The 22,758-nt window shown below is 36.8% G+C and overlaps 1 protein-coding gene across 2 annotated transcripts in view; it reads left to right on the top strand.

Annotated features, from left to right (window-relative positions):
• Window positions 1-22,758, top strand: part of BMS1 (BMS1 ribosome biogenesis factor) — a 46,213-nt gene that overhangs the window by 10,315 nt on the left and 13,140 nt on the right. For both annotated transcript variants that reach the window (XM_082854880.1, XM_082854881.1), the window contains 5 exons: window positions 683-822; window positions 2,842-3,602; window positions 3,814-3,915; window positions 4,822-4,979; window positions 10,071-10,152. In XM_082854880.1, coding sequence (XP_082711006.1) covers window positions 683-822; window positions 2,842-3,602; window positions 3,814-3,915; window positions 4,822-4,979; window positions 10,071-10,152 — 1,243 coding nt within the window. The remainder of the gene's footprint in view (window positions 1-682; window positions 823-2,841; window positions 3,603-3,813; window positions 3,916-4,821; window positions 4,980-10,070; window positions 10,153-22,758) is intronic.

The following is a 22,758-nucleotide window of genomic DNA, read 5'->3' as shown; positions in this document are numbered from 1 at the left end:
ATATGGTATTTGTGTGTGTGTTAGAAATAGTATTTGTTATATGGGATCCAACTGTAAATGCTTTTGCAACTTTTTGAGGGCACCTAAGAATATGTGAATCTGTTTTTCCCCTGTTAGTATTCATAGAACTGCTTCAGTTTTTTCATAGCTGTGTAGTATTTCATCGTATAGATAAACTTTGTTTACTGAACCAATCCTTGGAGGGCTATGGGGCTCAGTCCCAGTTTCCCCTGGTTTGAGCAAGTACTATAGTGAGTGCCTTCGCACATGCAGCTTTGCCCACTGGGAGGGGTATTTTTATGCAGTAAATTCCTTGAAGTGCAATTTTTTATCAAAGGTAACAGATTTTTAAAAAATACAGACTCCAGATTTTTATTTCTTTGACTGTTCTGAAATGGGATTTTTCTGTAAATGCTTTCTGTAGCATTGGCAACACAGTATTTAGGTTATCAGACTGTATACTCCATGCACTTTGGAAAAGTTTAATGAGGACAGAGATCAATTTTAGGCCTTGTAAGAATTCTTCTTTTTCTTCGTCTTCTTTTTTTTTTTTTTTGAGGCAGTAAGAAAGGTTCTCAGGAACTGTGTTTAAGGTAATTTTGAGAAACTGATTGAAACCAGTGTATTTTTCTTCAGAATCCTTGTGCATTCCTCACTTTCCCTTTCTTGGTGACCTTGACAGGAGGAGGTGAGGCCCACCCATGAACTGGTCCAGAGTCTCATTTCCACCCATTCCACTATTGATGCCAAGATGGCTTCAAGTAGAGTGACACTGTTTTCTGATTCCAAACCACTGGTGTCAGAGGATATAGATAATCAAGGGTAAGTGTGCTGTTTTTGTGTTCTTAAAAAAAAAAATTATATTACATAAGGTTATATCATACATCATTCTGCCATCATAAAACGTTTTGGTGGGATTCATTCCAGGTTGTTTGGTTTTGCTTTTTGCTTTGTACATGCTTGTATTTCTGAGGGCTCTTTACTTATGTGACATTACATGGAAGTATTTTCTTGAAATCATATGAAGGATTCAGTTTTTTAACAAACTCAGAATATTCCTTAAATTTCACAAAACCTTTTCCATAGGTTGCTTTTGTTTCTTAGGAGTCCTGAGCCCACTTGGCTTTATTTTAATGGCCAAAATAACAAGCAGAGTCAGGGAGCTTTTTCAGGTTGCTGTCCAGAAGCCACATACCTTGTCGCTAAAATTTTTACTTAGATTGTGTTGTAATATCTCCTGTGGCTTAATTTTCACTAATGTAGGGCTTATGTGAATTATTATCAGTCTGTGTTGGGAATTTGTATATTTATACATAGTGGGTATTTTGGTTTTATTATAGTGGTTTATGACTGCCAATAAAAATTAGTCTGAAAATGATTGAGATCATCTAATGTATCATTTATTATAAGTATATACAAAAGCAGGAAAAATTTTTTGGAAAAAATCATCTGCTGCCTTCTAACTAGCAGATGGTATAGCATGGTAATTAAGTGCAGTGGGCCTACTAGTTTGAGGAAATCAATTAATTTCCTAATATCTCACAGGAGTTGTGATGATTAAACACAATAGTGCACATAAGCTACTTATCATGGTGCCTGACAGATAAGAAGTATCACTAAAATATCCCTGTTATTATGATCATTATTATTAGCTCTTTTCGTTTTTGAGCATTCCTGTTATTATCCTTGTGTACATGGATACTCTAACATAGTTACAGTTATAATACAGGTAAAATTTTTGTATCTATATTGTGAACATTTTCTTTTTCTCTATATAGTTTCTTATATATAGTCATCATTTTGTTATTATTGATGTGTTCAAACTTATCCATTCTCTTTTAGTACAATTTTTAGTATTTTTCTAATTGTTTTTTTTTACAGTTTTATATAATACTGTTACATTAAATAGCTTGATAGTTTTTTATTTCATCCCATATTTTTGGCATCTTGATGATTCTTCTTTATCAAGCATTGCATTGGTGATTTCAAAATGGGAATATTCTTAGTCAGTTATTCCTTCTCCATTCGTTAGCTGGCATTCTTTTTTTTTTTTTTGCGGTACGCGGGCCTCTCACTGTTGTGGCCCCTCCCGTTGCGGAGCACAGCCTCCGGACGCGCAGGCTCAGCGGCCATGGCTCACGGGCCCAGCTGCTCTGCGGCACGTGGGATCCTTCCGGACCGGGACACGAACCCGTGTCCCCTGCATTGGCAGGCGGACTCTCAACCACTGCGCCACCAGGGAAGCCCTGGCATTCTTTAACAAAGAGCTTTCACCCCTTTATTTTGGTATCACTGTTGACGAATGGAGTTTTAAAAAAATATTTGTTATTATCCCATTGCTATCACTAGTCTTTGTGATGCTTATATTGTCCCTTCAGTCTGTCTTCTGTGTCCTTTTGGTGTGTCCCTGTTAGTGCTTGAGCACTTTTTGCTTTCTGACAGCAGGATGTTCCAGGCTTATTTTGTACTTTCCCTGCCTTGGACCTGCAGTCAGCCATTTCTCTAAGGATCATCTGTTTCAAGCTTGGAAGTAATGGGTCTTCTAAAAGATCTATTAAGCACTCACTTCCCTTTTGAGCAGTTTCTTTCTAAAATTAGACGTTTTTTAATAAAGGTTATCTCTTTATTTTCTCTATAAGTTCTTTTGTAGAGTGGTATTATGGAAATATGCATGAGTTTGCTTATTAACTATTCCAGTATTTATCACATCATTCCTTTATATGCTATGTCATTTAAAACCATTCCTTGACATTATTTTCTATTTCTTTGCATATTTATTGACTTGCAGATTAGCTGGTTATTATACAAACGGAATTATTTTGCATTTTCTCTTTAATATAGGCTGTGGATGCCAAAAGAGGAAAAGCAGGTGGATTTAAAAACTGGTCGAGTGCGTCGGAAAGCTATTTTTGGAGATGAAGAAGATGATTCTGGAGATAGTGATGATGAAGATGATAAAGAAATGTCTGAAGGTGACAGGTTGGAAAATAGCTCTAGTGATGATGAAACAGAAGAGGGGGAAGATGCTGAAATGACTGCTAAACAGTATATGTCTGGTAAAGGTATCAAACGGCAAAAACTTGAGATGGAAGAAGATGTTGAGGTGGATTTGCCAGCGTTTGCTGACAGTGATGATGACCTTGAGAGAAGCTCAGTAGAAGAAGCAACAGAGGAAGCTGATGAAAGCATTGAAGAAGAGGATTCCACTGCAGAGGAAGAGAGGGATATTTTAGAATCAAAAGCTGTTAGAGAAGGTGGTAAGCCAGGACTGTTACAAACTAATGATCTGAGTGATAGTTTGAATCTGGAGAAGTCTTTGACAATGAAAAAAGCAACCCTCACCACTTCAGATTCAGGTCATTGCACAGCTGAAGAGGCATTTGCATCTGAAGATGAATCTGAAGAAAACTCTCTCAGTACAGAGGAGGAGGACTCAGAAAATGAAGAGGTTATTGAGAAAAAGTTTCCAAAGCCTTCTCAAGTGGTCAGTAGTCAGAAACTGGGGTCAGAGAACTTAACTGATGAGACCAGTGATATAGAAGACTTACTCAGAGAGGAAGAAGATTATAAGGAAGAAAATGACTATTCCACAGAAACTTCAGGTATGCTTAAATTTAATTTAACTGCTGTTACAAACTTGGCACTGAAAATGTTCTACAAATAGAATGTCTACCATTTGGGGTCTGCTGTTTTGGAGACTTTGTTAACTGTTCAAGTATTACACCTCATTAAAGGATTTCAGGATGAATGAGTGATGAGCTTGAAGCAGAGAGGACAGACAGACTTAACTGATGTCTGTGTTGGTCCTTTCAGGTGCCCTCAAGTGGAAGGAAGACCTTTCCAGGAAGGCAGCTGAGGCCTTTCTGAGGCAGCAACAAACAACTCCAAACCTTCGAAAGCTCATTTATGGGACAGGTAAGGGAGCTCTGGTTCAGATCTAGAAACATTTTAGTTTCTTAGACTATTTTCTGAAAAGGAGATGAAGAAATTGGTTAGAGGATTTGGGTGGTACTTTTGATTTCCATAAGATATTCCTGGGCGTCATAGTTTATATTTGGCAGATGTTTTTAATCATCAGCTCATGAGGACCGTAAATCAGTCGTACGAAGTAGATTTATGGGTTTGCCATAAAACTTTTGATAAGAATAGTCTTCATTATGTCATTTTGTACCCCCTGTAGAAAATCCTTCATGAATTTTTTTGTAGAATACAGTACCAGAAAAATAATTCTGCCTGAAAAGGTGTTTTTTCCTCTCTGAGAATGAGTGCTCTGTATTACTCATTCTGTTTTTTCCTTTTGCCTTTCTCCTCTGATTTTATATTTTATTAAATTTGTCTATATATTCTTTTTGGAAAGAGCTTGACTCAGTAATGCAAAAAATAAACTGGTGAACCTGATATTGTGGTCCCTATTTACTGTATGGTTAGAACAAGGCCAAGGAGTATATGTGAGGTAGGAGCATGGAATCGGGGGTTGGTATTTACTGACTTCCATTCAGGTTTTGTCTAAGTACTCTTAGTGATTAGAGACTCAGCACTCTTCAAGAGAAACTCTTTATGATAATTGAAAGCTCTGTCTTTAAATGTCCCCTCCCTGCCCCATCCCCCAGTATTCTCCCTCCTCAATGGACACTTTGCTGCTGCCTTGCAGGAGGGCAGATGTCCTCCAGAGCTGCTCAGCAGTAGTTCCACAGCCTTTCTGTGTCTGTGGCTGATGCGCTCAGGGGCACACACCATACCTACTGCAAACAGAGACCCTCAGTCCCTAGTCCTCTAGTGGGTGGATTTATTCTCACTTTTCTATCATGGTGGTCTCTTTAGTGACAGAGGATAACGAAGAAGAAGATGGTGATACCAAGGAAGAGCTCGGAGGGTTGTTTCGTGTCAGCCAGTCTGCCAGCGAGTGTAAGCACAAGGCTGACTCTTTGGACTGCTCCAGATTTCATGTGGAGGTGCCCCATGATTGGGATTTGGAGGAGGTGAGGCTGAATATAAATAGCGTGTTTGACTTACGAGAAAATTAGGGAATATTTTTAAAAGATTATGTGATTTCAGTATTGCCTGCATGTTATTTGCTTCTTATTTTTTGTGTTTTTTTTAACATCTTCATTGGAGTATAATTGCTTTACGATGGTGTGTTAGTTTTCAACTCTTAGTGTGAATAGTATTGTTAATCTTTATTTTGAAGCATTGCACGTAGGTTTTCATACATTTGAGATACTTTGTGTTTTATAACTAGGAGATACGTAGTATCCCTGAGTTAACATTTATAATTTCTACTATTTGTAAGCAAACAGGAATCCATGACACTGGTAAATTTTATTCCCCCACTCATCACCCTCTAGTCACACTAGAGAATTCATTCAGTTCTTAAACTTGCCAGGTTTAATCCCATCTTAGACCTCTTGTCTTCTGTTTTCTTTTCTGAAATGTTCTTCTGATCTTCCCAAGGCTGACTTCTTTTGATCATTCGGTTTAGCTAAAATGTCACTCCTCAGGGAGGCCCAATAACTATCATATTATGTATTTTAATTCACTGGGTAGCACTTGTGCACTTTACGAGATTTTTATGTAAGCATTTTTTGGGTAAAATTTAATACAGATTATAGAAAACCACATAAAAGTAATTGTTTAACTTAATGGATTACTAGGTGAGTACCTCTGTAACCACCATGTGTCCATCCTAGTCATAGGCCTATCCTCCCTGCAGAAGGAATCACGACTCTTATGGTAATCGTTTCCTTCTTTTCTTTATAATTTCATCCTTCAAGTATGTATCAGTGAACACCAAAGTTTAGTTTTACCAGGTTATTTTTGTTTATTTTTTTCTATGCCTTTTAAATCTCTCAATCTACAATATTCCCCTCCACCCATCTCTTTTTTCCTTACCTTTTCACTTGTTTAAGAAACCAAGTATTTGATGTGTAGAGTTTCTCATATTCTGGATTTCCTGGGCGCATTGCATCCCTATGTGCGGTCTGTCAGACTTCACTCTTCTCTGTATGTCCTATAAATTGGTACAGAGCAATACCAATAGAATTGTCTATGGTGATGGGTAAAGAATTGTCTTATGTGGCTACTTGTGGCTGTTGAGCACTTTAAATGTGGCTAGTGAGACAGAAGAACTAAAATTTTAATTTTATTTAAGTTTTGTTTAATTTTAATTAGAATTTAAATAACCGCATGTTGTAGCTACCCTCTGGACAATGCATCTAGAAGTTTGATTAGATTTAGGTTTGAGGTTTTCGTTTTTTGTTTTCGGATTTTTTGGCAAGACTGCTTCCTAGGTGGTGGCGATTTTTCATTAGGAGGCACATAAAGTCATCTTGTGATGTTAGCTATTGATGCTCAATGCCTAGATCCATTCATTTGTTAAGGATGTAAAATGGTGATATTTTGTTCAAATTCCTCTTGTTAGCCGGAATACTTCTATAAAGAGAAACTTCTCATCTACTATTTGGTTACCCAGTTCCACATAAGCAGTATAAATGCTTGATTATTTTTATCAGTTTTCAGAACTATTCTCCAAAGGTGACTCTTTTTTTTTTTAAGTGTTTTTTTTTAACTTATGACTTTAAATATAGTTGACGTGTTTCCTTTCACTGCACTTGTTATCCTTGCTGATGATCATATTTATCCCATCTGTGACCAGTGAGAGTCTCTTCAAATTGGCTCCTGAGTCCTTTTGACATGATCCTAGTAGTTCTTAGATTGCTTCATTGCTTTCTGATATGATAAGGTGTTCCAGTATCATCTTGTACATTTCTGATGCCAGACTTGGAAACAGCCATAAGAAGTCCTGATTTTTCTTAGTACAAAATGGTATTTCAACATCACAGTCTAGGTCTATGTATACTCATTGCTATGGGTTGGTCATTGTTTCTAGGCCTTTTCAGTGACCAGAGCTAGGAAAATTCATACATACATTTTCAATTCAGATTCAGGACTACAGGCTTCTTACTTAATCTCTTTTATCTCCTGTTTATATCTCTTGTTTTTCCACTGTAGAATTAGTTCCTGTTTGAACTTGAAGATGATTAAATTAGAAAATTGTGTAATTATTTGCTTTATCCCATTTATACATAGAAGTGTGAGAATAACATTACACATGTTTCTATTAATATGATTACTAAAAACAGTTAAAGTTTTTTCCTTTATTTAAAAAAAAATATTTATTTATTTGGCTGTGTGGGGTGTTAGTTTTGGCACGCGGGATCTTCGTTGCCGTGTGCGGTATCTTTTAGTTACAGCGTGCGGGATCTAGTTCCCTGACCAGGGATCAAACCCGGGCCCCCTGCATTGGGAGCATGGAGTCATAACTGCTGGACCACCAGGGAAGTCCCCTGAAGTTTTTTTCTTATATGTTCTCCCTTTTGTTTTTTCAAAAATGGCTACACCATTTTGCATTCCCACCAGCAGTATATATAGCTTTTGAGTCCTCCACATTGGAATAACATCACCAACACTTGTTATTACCTGTTGTTGTTTTTCTTGTTTTTTATTGTTATAACCATTCTAGGCGGTGTGATGTAATATCTCATTGCAGTTTTGATTCGCCTTTTCCTGGTGGCTAATGATGTTAGACATCTTTTCATGTGCTTGTTTTCCATTTGTATATATTATTTGAAGAAATATCTATTCATACTATTTTCCCATTTAAAAAATTGGGTTATTTGTCTTTTTATCATTGAGTATGTATTCAGGATCCAAGTCCCTTATCAGGTATATGATTTGCAAATATTTTCTCCTATTCTGTAGGTTATCTTTTCTGTGCCCTTTGAAGCATGAAGTTTTAAATTTTGATGAAGTCCAATTTCTCTGTATTTTTGTTGTTGTTGGTATCATATCTAAGAAACCATTGCCAAATCCAAAATCATGAAGATTTACTTCTATGGTTTGTGTAAGGGTTTTATAATTTAGCTCTTACGTTTAGGTCTTGGATACACTTTGAGTTAATTTTTGTATTTGGTGTGTGATGAGTCCAACTTCATTCTTTTGCATGTGGATATCTAGTTGTCCTAGCACCTGTTGAAAAGTCTGTTCTTTCCCCTATTGCCTTGTCTTGGCACCCGGGGTGAAAATCACTTGACCGTAGATACATGGGTTTATTTATGGACTCTTAATTATATTCCATTGATCTATACATCTGTCCTTATGCTAGTACCATACTATTTTGATTACTATTGTTTTGTAATAAGTTTTGAAATCACGAAGTGTGAATCCTCCAACTTTGTTCTTTTTCAAGATTGTTTTGTCTTTTCTGGATCCCTTGGGTTTTCTATATTTTAGAATCAAAGAATTCTTTGCAGAATCTTCTGCAAAGAAACCAACTGGGATTCTGATAGGGATTGCACTGACTTGGGTAGTATTGAGACCTTAACAATACCAAGTCTTCTAATATGTTAACATGGGATGCCTTTCCATTTATTTAGATCTTTCAAGAATGTTTTGTAGTTATCAGAGTATAAGCTTTGCACGTCTTTTGTTGGATTTATTCCTAGTATTCTTTTTGATGTGATTGTAAAAGGAACTGTTTTTTGAATTTCATTTTTGGATATTCATTCCTAGTATATACAAATAAAGTTTACTGTTGTGTATATATATATATATATATATATGTATGTGTGTGTGTATATATATATATATTTTTTTTTTTTTTTTTTTTTTTGCGGTACGCGGGCCTCTCACTGTTGTGGCCTCTCCCGTTGCGGAGCACAGCCTCCGGACGCGCAGGCTCAGCAGCCATGGCTCCCGGGCCCAGCCGCTCCGCGGCATGCGGGATCCTCCCGGCCAGGGCATAAACCCGTGTCCCCTGCATCGGCAGGCGGACTCTCAACCACTGCGCCACCAGGGAAGCCGTACTGTTGTGTATTGATCTAGTATCTTGCAATCTTGCTGAAGTCATTTATTCTGATAGTTTTTCAGTAGATTCCTTAGGGTTTTCTATATACAAGATCATACCACCTGTGAATAGAGATAGTTTTTCTTTCTAAACTGGATGCCTTTTATTTTAATTTCTTGCCTAATGGCCCTGACTAGAACGCCTAGTACAATGTTGAATACAAGTGATGAGAGGAGACATCCTTGTCTTACTCCTGATCGTAAGGGGAAAGCTCTCAGTCTTTCGCCATTAAGTGTGATGTTAACTGTGGGGTTTTTTATGGATGCCTCTTATCAGATTTAAGAAGTGCCCTTCTAAGTTTGTTGAGGGTTTTTATCTTGGAGGGTCTATTTTTTAAAATTTATTTGGTCCCTGGTACCCCTAAGTCAATTGTTAAGCTTCATGAAAGCAAGGATCTTTTGGAACAGTTTGCCATTCAGTGCCTGCAAAGCTTCTTGGCTCAGAGTAGATGTTCAGTAAATACTGAGTGATTATAGGCATGAAGGAATGAATAAATGAGCAGATTTGCTTTTGCATCCATTGTAATCGTGCTAGCTTCAAGGCTACTTTTTGAGAGTGAGGTTGTATCTGAAAAATGTGAATCATGATCAAAATATGATTGAAAGCCGGGACCCATGTGAAGATTTCTTTATATGTGCTTTTGAGCCCTTGGCAGTGACTGACATGTGCTGTCCTAAGTCAGGTTCCCCAGGAAGCAGTCTGAAATAGGAGTTGTGTACAAGTTTTAGCCTGTATTTGAGAGGTGCATCCAGCATCCACTACATGTGTGTACCGGATGATCTGGCAGATCTGGGACTGGGAGCCTCATCAATACTCTTTGTACTGTTGGGCTCATACAAGACATTTTGTCTTTGGCAGAGGAATTATGTTTTTAAATAGCCATGATAAGTCTGGATTAACGAATTAGTAAATATCTGTTTCTTTACTTATGAAGTCAGTGGGCTGACGTTATTTTCCCTATCCACTGGTTAATGCTATAATATTTATGTTTTTGTATCTGTTGTTATACTATATACATCAAAGTTATTTCATAGGTCCACTTGGAATGAAAATATCCATAGAACTGTCTTGAAAAGTATTTAAAGGCAAATTGTCACCTACTGTTTCTCAAAGCAGTTATTTATTGAATGATTGGAGCCTGTCAACTAAGCTGACTTTTCTGTATAAGGTTATGAACAGTATCAGAGATTGCTTCGTGACTGGGAAGTGGGAAGAGGATAAAGATGCAGCCAAGATCTTAGCAGAAGATGGTAAGTAAACGGCTGTATTCTTCAGAGAAGACTGCCTTCTCTCTATATTATTTTCTTCCATATCTTTAATAGTCAACTTGAAAATATTAGTCACTTGTGAAATGGCTTGGGGAACTCTGACAAGAGTTCTGACAGGAGTAACATTCTAGTTCCTCCTTTCATGATGGTCTTGTTTTCTCCCTCTGGTTAGTTGACTTATTAGATATGGACATTGAAGAAGAGTGGGAAGCTCTCCATAAATTTTATCATGCATTGTTAAAAATAGTCATTCTTGTTTATGTGCTGTGGTTAGATTCACGTTAAGATTCAGGTTAAGCATTTTTGGCAGGCATGCATAGGTATGTAGAGGCTTCCTAAGAAACATTTTCAGTTTCTTCTATGATCATTGGTCAAATTTGGCTTTCTTGTAGTGGTGGTTGTGGTTTTTGTGTTTATATTTTGACATTTTCATGAGATTTTTTTTTTTTTTTTGCGGTACACGGGCCTCTCACTGCTGTGGCCTCTCCCGTTGTGGAGCACAGGCTCCGGACGCGCAGGCTCAGCGGCCATGGCTCACGGGCCCAGCCGCTCTGTGGCATGTGGGATCTTCCCGGACCAGGGCACGAACCCGTGACCCCTGCATCAGCAGGCAGACTCTCAACCACTGCGCCACCAGAGAAGCCCATGAGATATTCTTCATAATATTTTCTGACAAGACTTTCAGTGAAATTTTGAATTTATAACAGAATAAAGCGCTCATCTGTTATTTGCACTTTCTCATTTCTAACATTGTTCCTTTTTTGTGTGTGTTTTAGTTAGATTTGCACATTCTCTATTTTGTTAGATCCATAACTTTTGGATTTGTTTTTCTTTTTACTATTTTTCTCATGATTAAAAAATTAACAAGATTTGTTTTTTCTCTTTTTCTTGTATTTGTTAGTTGTGGGATTAGAAAAGGAATTTTTTGGTTTTGTTTTCAAGGAAAGCACTTTTAAAAATTAAGGTATAGCTTAATGTTCAACCTAATATATTTTGACAATTACATACATTTATATCCATCACCCAAAACGAGAATAAGAACATTTCTGTCACACCCTAAATGTTTGTCTGTGTCCTTTGCAGTCAGCACCCACCCCCTACCCCAGGCAGCCACTTTTGGATTTCTATCACCATAGATTTGTTTTGCCTGATCTTGGACTTCATACAGATGTAGTCAGACAGTATGTATTTTTTAGTGTTTGGATTCTTTCCCTCAACACAATGTTTTACTTTTTGATAAATCAACCTTGTTGAGATATGTTTTACATACAGTTAAGTATACCTGTTTTAAGAATATTCTTATTTGGCTAGTTTAGACAATTGTATATGTTCATGTACTACCATTACAATCAAGAAATAAAGTATTTCCATCACCACAGAAAGAACCCTCATGCCCCTTTGCAGTCATTCCCTACTCCCACCATCACAGCAGTCCCAAGGCAACCAATGATCTGCTTTCTCTCACTGTAAATTAGTTTTGCCTTTTCTAGAATTACATAATAAAAATACTCTCTTTTGTCTGTAGATTCTTTTACTTAGCATACTGTTTTTGAGGTTCATTCATATTATAATTTGTTTCTTCTTATTGCTGAATAAGTGTTCTGTTGCATGGGTATGCCAATCATTTATCCATTTTTCTCTTGTTGGCCATTTAGGTTGTTTCCAGTAGTTGACTATTACAATTAAGGCTGCTCTGAACATTCACGTATAGGTCTTTTTTTGTGGAAATTGGTTTTCATTTCTCCTTGGTAATACCTAGGAGTAGAATGGCGGAGCTATGGGGTGGGTAGATGGACAACCAACTTGATAAGAAACTAACAGAGTTTGACTCCTTTTTTTTTTTTTTTTTTTTTTTTTGCGGTTCGTGGGCCTCTCACTGCTGTGGCCTCTCCGGTTGCGGAGCACAAGGCTCCGGACACGCAGGCCCAGCAGCCATGGCTCGTGGGCCCAGCCGCTCTGCGGCATGTGGGATCTTCCCGGACCAGGGCACGAACCCGTGTCCCCTGCATCGGCAGGCGGACTCTCAACCACTGCGCCACCAGGGAAGCCCTTGACTCCATTTTTAATGTTAGACTGATGACAGCTCTTAAGCCCCACCTGTTCTGTCCCCCTTTCTGTCCTGCATCTGGGCAAGCTGATAAAAAAGCCAAGTTGCTCCTCTTTTGGCATCAGGAGGGAGTTCAAACCATATACACTCCAGCTGTCACCAAAGTCCCACCACCTCCTAACTACCAATAGCTCAAGCTGTTCTCCTTTTCTGCCCGCTCTCCCAAGCTGTATTTGAACTAGCTTGGGAGGTCTGCCCAACTCTCCCCAAAAAGTCTCATTATGTGAATTATAAATCTTTCCATATCCTCTTGATTCATGTGTGTGTCATCTGTTTCAATATGCAAACCATATTTTGGGTGGGAGGTTCATCCTGTCTCTGTGGGTTGATTACAAAGTAAACTGCCCCACAGTTCTTCAAAGAGAACTCCAGCAGTGGATGACAATTTCAGTTCACATCCTAGTGGGTGTGAAATAGTATCTCGTGGTTTTAATTTGTAATTCCCTGATGACTAAGGACGTTGCATATCTTTTCATGTGCATATTGGCCAATTTAATATCTTCCTTTGTGAGGTATCCATTTAAGTCTTTTGCTTATTTTTTTAAAGTTTATAATAGTTTACATTTAGAGAAAAATTGTGAATATAGTACAGAGTTCCCACATACCTCACACCCAGTTTGCCCGATTATTATCATCTTACATATGGATGGTACATTTGTCACAATTAATGAACAGAGCACTAACAAAATCTTGGGTCTCTGACAGTTTGAGCACCTTTCTGTGTGTTAGGGGGCCATTTGTATTTCCTTCCATGACTGTCTTTGAATATGCTTTGCCCATTTTCTATTGGGTTATTGTTGATATTTTTTCATACTTACTTATAAGAATTTTTTATATATTAGAGAAATAAGTCTTTTGTGATATGAGGTACCACATTTAACCCCCTTATTTTAACATTTGTATTTTAACTTTATGATTCTTTCATGTGGAATTTTTTTTTTTTAATGAAGTTATTAGATTTATCAGTTTTGCCTTAAATGACTTTTGGGATTTGTCTTATACTTAAAAAGGTCTTTTGTAAAAAAAAAAAAAAAAATCTAAAAAAGGAGAAGAAAAATCTTCCATTGTTTTTTCTAGTGCTTCCTGATTTCCTTTTTTTTTTTTTTAGCATTTAAATCACCGACTCATCTGCTGTTTATTTTAGTGTGAGTTGAGAGGCATAGATAGAGTTTTTCCCAGGTGGCCACCAGGTTCTTTCCAATACTATTTGTTCTTTTCCTAACTGATTAAAATGCTCTTTTTGTTGTATTCTTAATTGATAGATACAGAAAAAAGTTTTTGGACTTTTCTAGTTTATGTCATTGATTTCTGTTGGTTCATTCATCATTGCTATGTTTAAAACCCTTATATAGCTTTATAGTATGCTATTAAGACACCAACTATTAAAACTGGTATGACTGGTTCCTATCTCTCCCTGTCTCTGCTAGGTTTTTTAGAATTCTTCCGACTATTCTCTTACTTACTTTTCCACAGAAACTTAAGAATCATCTTTTCCGTTTCCAAAAGAAAGTGTGGTGGATTTGTGTCTTTTATAGTAGCTGTATTGAGGTTTAATGGATATACAGTAAACTGCACATATTTAAAGTGTACAGTTTGATAAGCTTTGACATGAGTATACAATCACCACAATCAAGATAATGAACATACTTTTCACCCCAAAAATTTCCTCATGCCACTTGTTATCCCTCCCTTCTGTCCTTTCCCTATTACCAGGTAACCACTCTTCTGCTTTCTGTCACTATACAAGAGTTTGTATCCTCTGTAATTTGATATAAATGGAATCATACGGTATGCAGTCTTTTCTAACTTATTGTACTCAGCATAATCATTTTGAGATTCATCCATGCTGTTGCATCTTCATTCCTTTTTATTGCTGTGTAGTTAATTTCCTTTTATTGGTGAGTAGGGTTCCATTGTATAATGCAATACAGTTTGTTTATCTGTTCACCTTTTGATCGACATTTATGTTATTTCCAGTTTGGGGCTATTGCAAATAAAGCTACTGTGAACATTCTTCTACAAGTCTTTGTATGAACAACTGCATTCATTTCTCTTGGGTACATATCTCAGAGTGGACTAAATGAATCATATGGTAGATGTAGTTCTAATTTTTTTTAAGAAATAGCCAAATTGTTTTCCTTAGTGGTTGTACCATTTTGCATTGCCACTAGCACTTTATGAGACTTCCAGTTGCTCCACATCCTTGCCAGTGCTTGATATGTTGGTCTTTTTAATTTTAGACACTTTTTAAGGTTTAGAGTGGTATCTCATTTTATTTTCCTAATGATTAATGATAATGAGCCTTTTTTCACATGCGTATTTGTCATCTGTGTTTCTTCAGTGAAGTGTCTGTCAAATCTTTTGCCCATTATTTTACTTTGGTTGTGTGTTATTATCGAAGTTTAATTCTAAATTACTTTTGATACAATCCTTTATCACATGGAATTTGCAATTTTTGCCCATTGTGTAACAAAGACCATCATATATGATCTGTGAATGAAGACAGTTATACTTCTTTCTGTGCCATCTGGATGACTTTATTTTTCTTGCCTTAGTACACTGGCTTAAACTTCCAGTACAATGTTGATTAGAAGTGGTCAAAATAGACTATGTACATATTGTAATATTACACCTACTGTTAACCAACATTTTACCACTTTGAGTAACATGTGGAAACTTTTCTTCCATTTAGGCCCTTTTATCTTCCCCACTTAAAAAGATTTTTTTTATTATTATGTAAGTTACAGATGTACAATATAGTGATCCACACTTTTAACAGGTTATACTCCATTATAGTTATTATAAAATATTGGCTATATTCCCTGTGTTGTATGGGGAATATATCCTTGTAGCTTATTTTATACCTAATAGTTTGTACTTCTTAATTCCCTACCCCTCTATTGGCCCGCCCCACTTCCCTCTTCCCACTGGTAACCACTAGTTTGTTCTCTGTATCTGTGAGTTTGCTTTTTTTTTTGTTATATTTAGTAGTTTGTTGTAGTTTCCCCACTTTTAAATATTGGCTTGAATATTAGATAGTGGTATAATTTTTTTGACTATGAAATATGATTTTACAAATTCATAAGCTGGATAGTCTGTTCTGTGTATCCATATTTCTGTTCTTTTTCTCTTTTGTTTTTTCTTTTTTTTCTGATGGTCTCAGATTTCTCCTTTTATAATTTCCTTTCTGCCTAAGAACTTCCTTTGGCCATTTTTTAAGGGTAAGTATGGTAGCTACAAATTCCTGTAGCTTTCCTTCATCTGAGAATGTCTGTTTCCTTCTTCATTTCTAAAGAATAGATACATAGGCTGTCATTTTACTTGGTGTGCGCCTACAGGTAATCTGTCATTTCTTTCTGGCTGCTTTAAGATATTTTTTATTTGCTTTTAGTTTTCAGAAGTTTGATTGGTGTGAATTTTGTTGGGTTTACTCTGTTTGAGATTAACTCATCTTCTTGAATCTGTAAGTTTGTGTCTTTCAACAGATTTAGGAATCTGCAGTCATTATTTCTTTCAGCTCCAGACTCCTTATGAGACTCTGATGATACAGATGTTGGGATTTTTTTGTTTCTGTCCCACAGGTCTTTGAGGTGCTCTTCATTTGTTTTTAGGCTTTCTCTATGTTGTTCAGACTGAATGAATTCTGTTATGTGGCCTCAAGTTCTCTAAGTCCATCCTCTTTCATCTCTACTCTTACTATTGAGCTCATGTAGCCAGTTTTTTAATTTCTGTTACTGTATTTTTCAGTTCTATAGTTTCATTTTGTTCTTCAATTTCTTGTTGAGGTTTTCAGTTTTTTGGTTGTTGCTGTAAGATTTATAGTTGCTTGTTGAAGGGTTTTTTTTTTTTGGCTTTTATAATTTTATTTATAATGGATGCTTCATGGTACAAGTCAGATAGTTCCAACATCTGATTCATTTCAGTGTTGTTTTCAGTTGTCTTTTCACATTCAAATGATGATTTTCTTGGTTCTGGGTATGACAGGTGATTTTCTATTGTAGCCACACATTTTGTTTGGAGACCCTGGGTCCTATGTAATTTTTAAATTTTATCGGGCGATCATCCTGTTTAGGTTTAATGTACAGGCCCTGGTCTACTTCATGGGCTGTGGTTCCAATGACAATTTAATTTCAGAGCCTTTGTGGTACTGTTTTGCTGTACTTGGTTTATCTGGTGCTACTTGTTCCTGCTGGTGCTACCTGGGGGGAGCAGAGGAGCTTCCCTAGGCTGGGCCACCTAGTGTGGCTAGGTTGGGGAAAGTTGTTTTGGCCTCTGGGGCCAGTTTACTTGTTCTGGGGGCATCTTCTTTGCTTGGTCCTGCCTGGACGCATATTGTTTTTAAGGTAGAAGAGGAGAGTCTCATGCCTGGTGGAATCCCTCCTTGCTGATAACCCTTGGGCACCTGGTACATCTTGGTGGAGGAAAGGAGATTCAAATTCGTTGGGAAGGCTAGCACTTTCCTTCATCACTTGCTGTCAATGGGATACCCAGTTTACCTGGATTGCTGGTGAGATCTGGTTCAATCTGAAGAAAGAATGGGCCTATCTCATTCTGCGGCTGCCTTCTGTTGCCACTTGTGGATTGGGAAATGGTGGCCCTAAGTTGCCTTTCTGTGGGTTGTGGTATAGTGAGACATAGGCCACTATGTCATTCCTCTGGTCATGGGGACGCTCACCAGCCCATCTTTGTCTTTCCACCTTTCAGAGTTCTCCTTTGGTTGTCTCTTGTGCTCTTGCATCGTTTCTGGAGTTGATGGTTATACACAGTCAGGAGGAACAGAGGAGATATGTCTACACCATCTTTTCCAGACTGGAAATCCTTGGTGGTTATTTTCTTTTATTTCTTTTTTTTTTTAACATCTTTATTGGGGTATAATTGCTTTACAATGGTGTGTTAGTTTCTGCTTTATAACAAAGTGAATCAGTTACTATGTAAAAGAGAGAATTAGAGTCTTCATGATATTGAGGCTTCCTTTCCAAACACATGGTGGTTTTACTTGTTCAGTAGATAACATTAATAATACCTCCTTCATTGAGTCATGTTGAAGAATATAGTTAAGGCGTGTAAAACACTTAGAGCAGTGCCTGCCTGGTATGTGAAGCACTTAAAAGCATTAGCTAAGGTTATTCCATGTGTCCTTTATTTTATTTTATTTTTTTATTGGAGTAAAATTGCTTTACAGTGTTGTGTTAGCTTCTGCTGTACAGTGAAGTGAATCAGCTATATGTATACCTATATGCTCTCCCTCTTGGCCTCCCAACCTCCCCCATCCCACCCATCTAGGTTGTCACAGAACACCAAGCTGAGCTCCCTGTGTTATACAGCAGGTTCCCAGTAGCTATCTGTTTTACACATGGTAGTGTAATTATGTCAAACCTAATCTCCCAATTCGTCCCACCCTCCCCTTCTCCCAATGTGTCCACATGTCTGTTCTCTATGTCTACGTCTGTATTCCTGCCCTACAAATAGGTTCATCTGTACCCTTTTTCTAGATTCCACATATATGTGTTAATACACGATATTTGTTTTTCTCTTTCTGGCTTACTTCACTCTGTATGACAGACTCTAGGTCCATCCACATCTTTACAAATGACCCAATTTCATTCCTTTTTATGGCTGAGTAATATTCCATTGTATATATGTACCACATCTTCTTTATCTATTCATCTATCATTGGACATTTAGGTTGTTTCATGTCCTGGCTATTGGAAGTAGTGCTGCAGTGAACATTGGGATACATATGTCCTTCTGAATTATGGTTTTCTCAGGCTATATGCCCAGTAATGGGATTGCTGGGTCATATGGTAGTTCTATTTTTAGTTTTTTAAGGAACCTCCCCATACTGTTCTCCATAGTGGCTGTATCAATTTACATTCCCACAAACAGTGCAACAGGGTCCCCTTTTCTCCACACCCTCTCCAGCATTTATTGTTTGTAGACTTTTTGATGATGGCCATTCTGACTGGTGTGAGGTGATATACCTCATTTTAGTTTTGATTTTCATTTCTCTAATAATTAGTGATGCTGAGCAGCTTTTCATGTGCCTCTTGGCCATCTGTATGTCTTCTTTGGTGAAATGTCTATTTAGGTCTTCTGCCCATTTTTAATTGGGTTGTTTGGGGTTTTCTTGATATTGAGCTCCATGAGCTGTTTGTATATTTTGGAGATTAATCCTTTGTTGCTTCACTTGCAAATATTTTCTCCCATTCTGAGGGTTGTCTTTTCGTCTTGCTTACGGTTTCCTTTGCTGTGCAAAAGCTTTTAACTTTCATTAGGTCCCATTTGTTTATTTTTGTTTTTATTTTCATTACTTTAGGAGGTGGGTCAAAAAAGAACTTGCTGTGGTTTATGTCAAAGAGTGTTTTCCTATGTTTTCCTGTAGGAGTTTTATAGTGTCTGGTCTTACATTTAGGTCTTTAATCCATTTGGGGTTTATTTTTGTGTATGGTGTTAGGTAGTGTTCTAAGTTCATTCTTTTACATGTAGCTGTCCACTTTTCCCAGCTTCACTTATTAAAGAGGCTGTCTTTTCTCCATTGTATGTTCTTGCCTACTTGGTCATAAATTAGGTGACTAGTCTGTGTGGGTTTATCTCTGTGCTTTCTATCCTGTACTATTGATCTATATTTCTGTTTTTGTGCCAGTACCATACTGTCTTGATGACTAGCTTTGTAGTATAGTTTGAAGTCAGGGAGCCTGATTCCTCCAGCTCTGTTTTTCTTTCTCAACATTGCTGTGGCTATTTGGAGTCTTTTATGGTTCCATACGAATTGTAAAATTTTTTTGTTCTAATTCTGTGAAGAATGCCATCAGTAGTTTGGTAGGGATTGCACTGAATCTGTAGATTGCTTTGGGCAGTATAGTCATTTTCACAATGTTGATTCTTCCAATCCAAGAACATGTATATTTCTCCATCTGTTTATGTCATCTTTGATTTCTTTCATCAGTGTTTTATAGTTTTCTGAATACAAGTCTTTCACCTCTTTAGGTAGGTTTATTCCTAGGTATTTTATTCTTTTTGTTGCATTGGTAAATGGGAGTGTTTCCTTAATTTCTCTTTCTGATTTTTCACTGTTAGTGTATTGGAATGCCAGAGATTTCTGTGCATTAATTTTGTATCCTGCAACCTTACTAAATTCATTGATTAGTTCTAGTAGTTTTCTGGTGGCATCTTTAGGATTTTCTATGTATAGTATCATGTCATCTGCAGAGAGTGACAGTTTTACTTCCTCTTTTCCAATTTGTATTCCTTTTATTTCTTTTTCTTCTGATTGCTGTGGCTAGGACTTCCAAAACTATGTTGAATAAGAGTGGCGAGAGTGGACATCCTTGCCTTGTTCCTGATCTTAGTGGAAATGCTTTCAGTTTTTCACCATTGAGTGTGATGTTTGCTATGGGTTTGTCATTTATGGCCTTTATTATGTTGAGGTAGTTTCCCTCTATGCCCATTTTCTGGAGAGTTTTTATCATAAATGGTGTTGAATTTTGTCAAAAGCTTTTTCTGCATCTGTTGAGATTATCATATGGTTTTTATTTCTTAATTTGTTAATATGGTGTATCACATTGATTGATTTGCATATATGGAAGAATCCTTGCATCCCTGGGATAAATCCCACTTGATCATGGTGTATGATCCTTTTAATGCATTGTTGGATTCTGTTTGCTAGTATTTTGTTCAGGATTTTTGCATCTGTATTCATCAGTGATATTGGTCTGTAATTTTCTTTTTTTGTGATATCTTTGTCTGGTTTTGGTATCAGGGTGATGGTGGTTTCGTAGAACGAATTTGGAAGTATTCCTCCCTCTGCAATTTTTTGGAAGAGGTTGAGAAGGATGGGTGTTAGCTCTTCTCTAAATGTTTGATAAAATTTGCCTGTTAAGTCATCTGGTCCTGGACTTTTGTTTGTTAGAAGATTTTTAATTACAGTTTCAATTTCATTACTTGTGATAGGTCTGTTTATGTTTTCTAATTCTTCCTGGTTCAGTCTTGGTAAATTGTACCTTTCCAAGAATTTGTACATTTCTTTGTGGTTGTTCATTTTATTGGGTTATAGTTGTTTGTAGTAGTCTCTTAAAATCCTTTGTATTTCTGCATTGTCAGTTGTGATTTCTTCTTTTTCATTTCTAATTTTGTTGATTTGTGTCCTCTCCCTTTTTTTCTTGATGAGTCTGGCTAAAGGTTTATCCATTTTGTTTATCTTCTCAAAGAACCAACTTTTAGTTTTATTGATCTTTGCTATTGTTTTCTCCATTTCTATTTCATTTATTTCTGTTACGAACTTTTTTTTTTCACATCTTTATTGGAGTATAATTGCTTTCCAATGGTGTGTTAGTTTCTGCCCTACAACAAAATGAATCAGTTATATATATACATATGTTCCCATATCTCTTCCCTCTTGCATCTCCCTCCCTCCCACCTTCCCTATCCCACCCTGCTATGATCTTTATGATTTCTTTCCTTCTACTGACTTTGGGTTTTCTTTGTTCTTCTTTCTCTAGTTGCTTTAGATGTAAGGTTAGATAGTTTATTTGAGATTTTTCTTGTTTCTTGACGTTGGATTGTATTGCTATAAACTTCCGTCTTAGAACTGCTTTTGCTGCATCCCATAGGTTTTGGGTCGTCGTGTTTTTGTTGTCACTTGTTTCTGTGTATTTTTTCTATTTCTTTGATTTCTTCAACGATCTCTTGGTCGTATAGTAGTGCACTGTTTAGCTACCATGTATTTGTTTTTTACAGGTTTTTTCCTTTAATTGATTTCCAGTCTCATAGCACTGTGGTCAGAAAAGATGCTTGGTACGATTTCAATTTTCTTAAATTTTCTGAGGCTTGATTTGTGACCCAGGGTGTGATCTATCCTGGAAAATGTTCCACGTGCACTTGAGAAAAACCTCTATTCTGCCAATTTCGGGTGTATTGTCCTATAGATATCAATTAAATCTATCTAGTGTATTTTGTCATTTAAAGCTTGTGTTTCCTTACTTATTTTCTTTTTTGATGAACTGTCCATTGGTGTAAATGGGGTGTTAAAGTCCCCTACTATTGTGTTACTGTCGATGTCCCCTTTTATGGTTGATAGCATTTGCCTTATGTATTGAGGTGCTTCTGTGTTGGATGCATAAATATTTATAATTGTTATATCTTCTTCTTGGATTGATCCCTTGATCATTATGTAGTGTCCTTCCTTATCTCTTGTAACAGTCTTTATTTTAAAGTCTATTTTATCTGATACAAGTATTGCTACTCTAGCTTTCTTTTGATTTCCATTTGCATGGAATATCTTTTTCCATCCCTTCACTTTCAGTCTGTATGTGTTCCTAGGTCTGAATTGGGTCTCTTGTAGACAGCATATATATGGGTCTTGTTTTTGTATCCATTCAGCCAGCCTGTGTCTTTTGTTTGGAGTATTTAATCCATTTACATTCAAAGTTATTATCGATATGTATGTTCCTATTACCATTTTCTTAATTGTTTTGGGTTTGTTTTTGTGGGTCTTTTTCTTCTCTTGTGTTTCCCGCCTAGAGAAGTTCCTTTAGCACTTGTTGGTTTGGTGGTGCTGAATTCTTAGCTTTTCTTTGTCTGAAAAGCTTTTGATTTCTCTGTCGAATCTGAATGAGATCCTTGCTGGGTAGAGTAATCTTGGTTGTAGGTTTTTCTCTTTCATCACTTTAAGTATATCCTGCCACTCCCTTCTGGCCTGCAGAGTTTCTGCTGAAAAATCAGCTGATAACCTTATGGGTATCCTTTGTATGTTGTTTTTTCCTTGCTGCTTTTAATATTTTTTCTTTGAATTTAATTTTTGTTAGTTTGATTAATATGTGTCTTGGTGTGTTTCTCCTAGGGTTTATCTTTTATGCGACTCTCTATGCTTCCTGGACTTGGGTGGTTTCCCATGTTTCCTTTCCCATGTTAAGGAAGTTTTCCATTATAATGTCTTCAAATATTTTCTTAGACCCTTTCTTTTTCTCTTCTTCTTCTGGGGCCCCTATAATTCAAGTGTTGGTGCATTTAGCATTGTCCCAGAGGTGTCTGAGATTGTCTTCAGTTCTTTTCATTCTTTTCTCTTTATTCTGCTCCTCGGCGGTTATTTCCACCATTTTGTCTTCCAGGTCACTTATTCGTTCTTCTGCCTCAGTTATTCTGTTATTGATTCCTTCTAGTGTATGTTTCATTTCAGTATTGTGTTGTTCATCTCTGTTTGTTCTTTAGTTCTTCTAGCTCTTTGTTAAACATTTCTTGAATTTTCTCAATCTGCGCCTTCATCCTATTTCCGAGGTTCTGGATCATCTTTACTATCATTACTATGAATTCTTTTTCAGGTAGGTTCCCTATTTCCTCTTCATTTACTTGGTTTTGTAGGTTTTTACCTTGTTCCTTCATCTTGACACTTGACATATTTTTTTATTGTCTCTCTCTTTTTTTTTTTTTTTTAGTGGGTGGGATTGTATTCCTATTTTACTGGTTGTTTGGCCTAAGGCTTCCAG

Source organism: Leucopleurus acutus (genome assembly GCF_964270905.1).
Source record: "Leucopleurus acutus genome assembly, chromosome: 14".
NCBI classification, from domain to species: Eukaryota; Metazoa; Chordata; class Mammalia; order Artiodactyla; family Delphinidae; genus Leucopleurus; species Leucopleurus acutus.
Note: the sequence above shows the minus strand (reverse complement) of the source record. Positions and strands in the feature narration are given on the sequence as shown.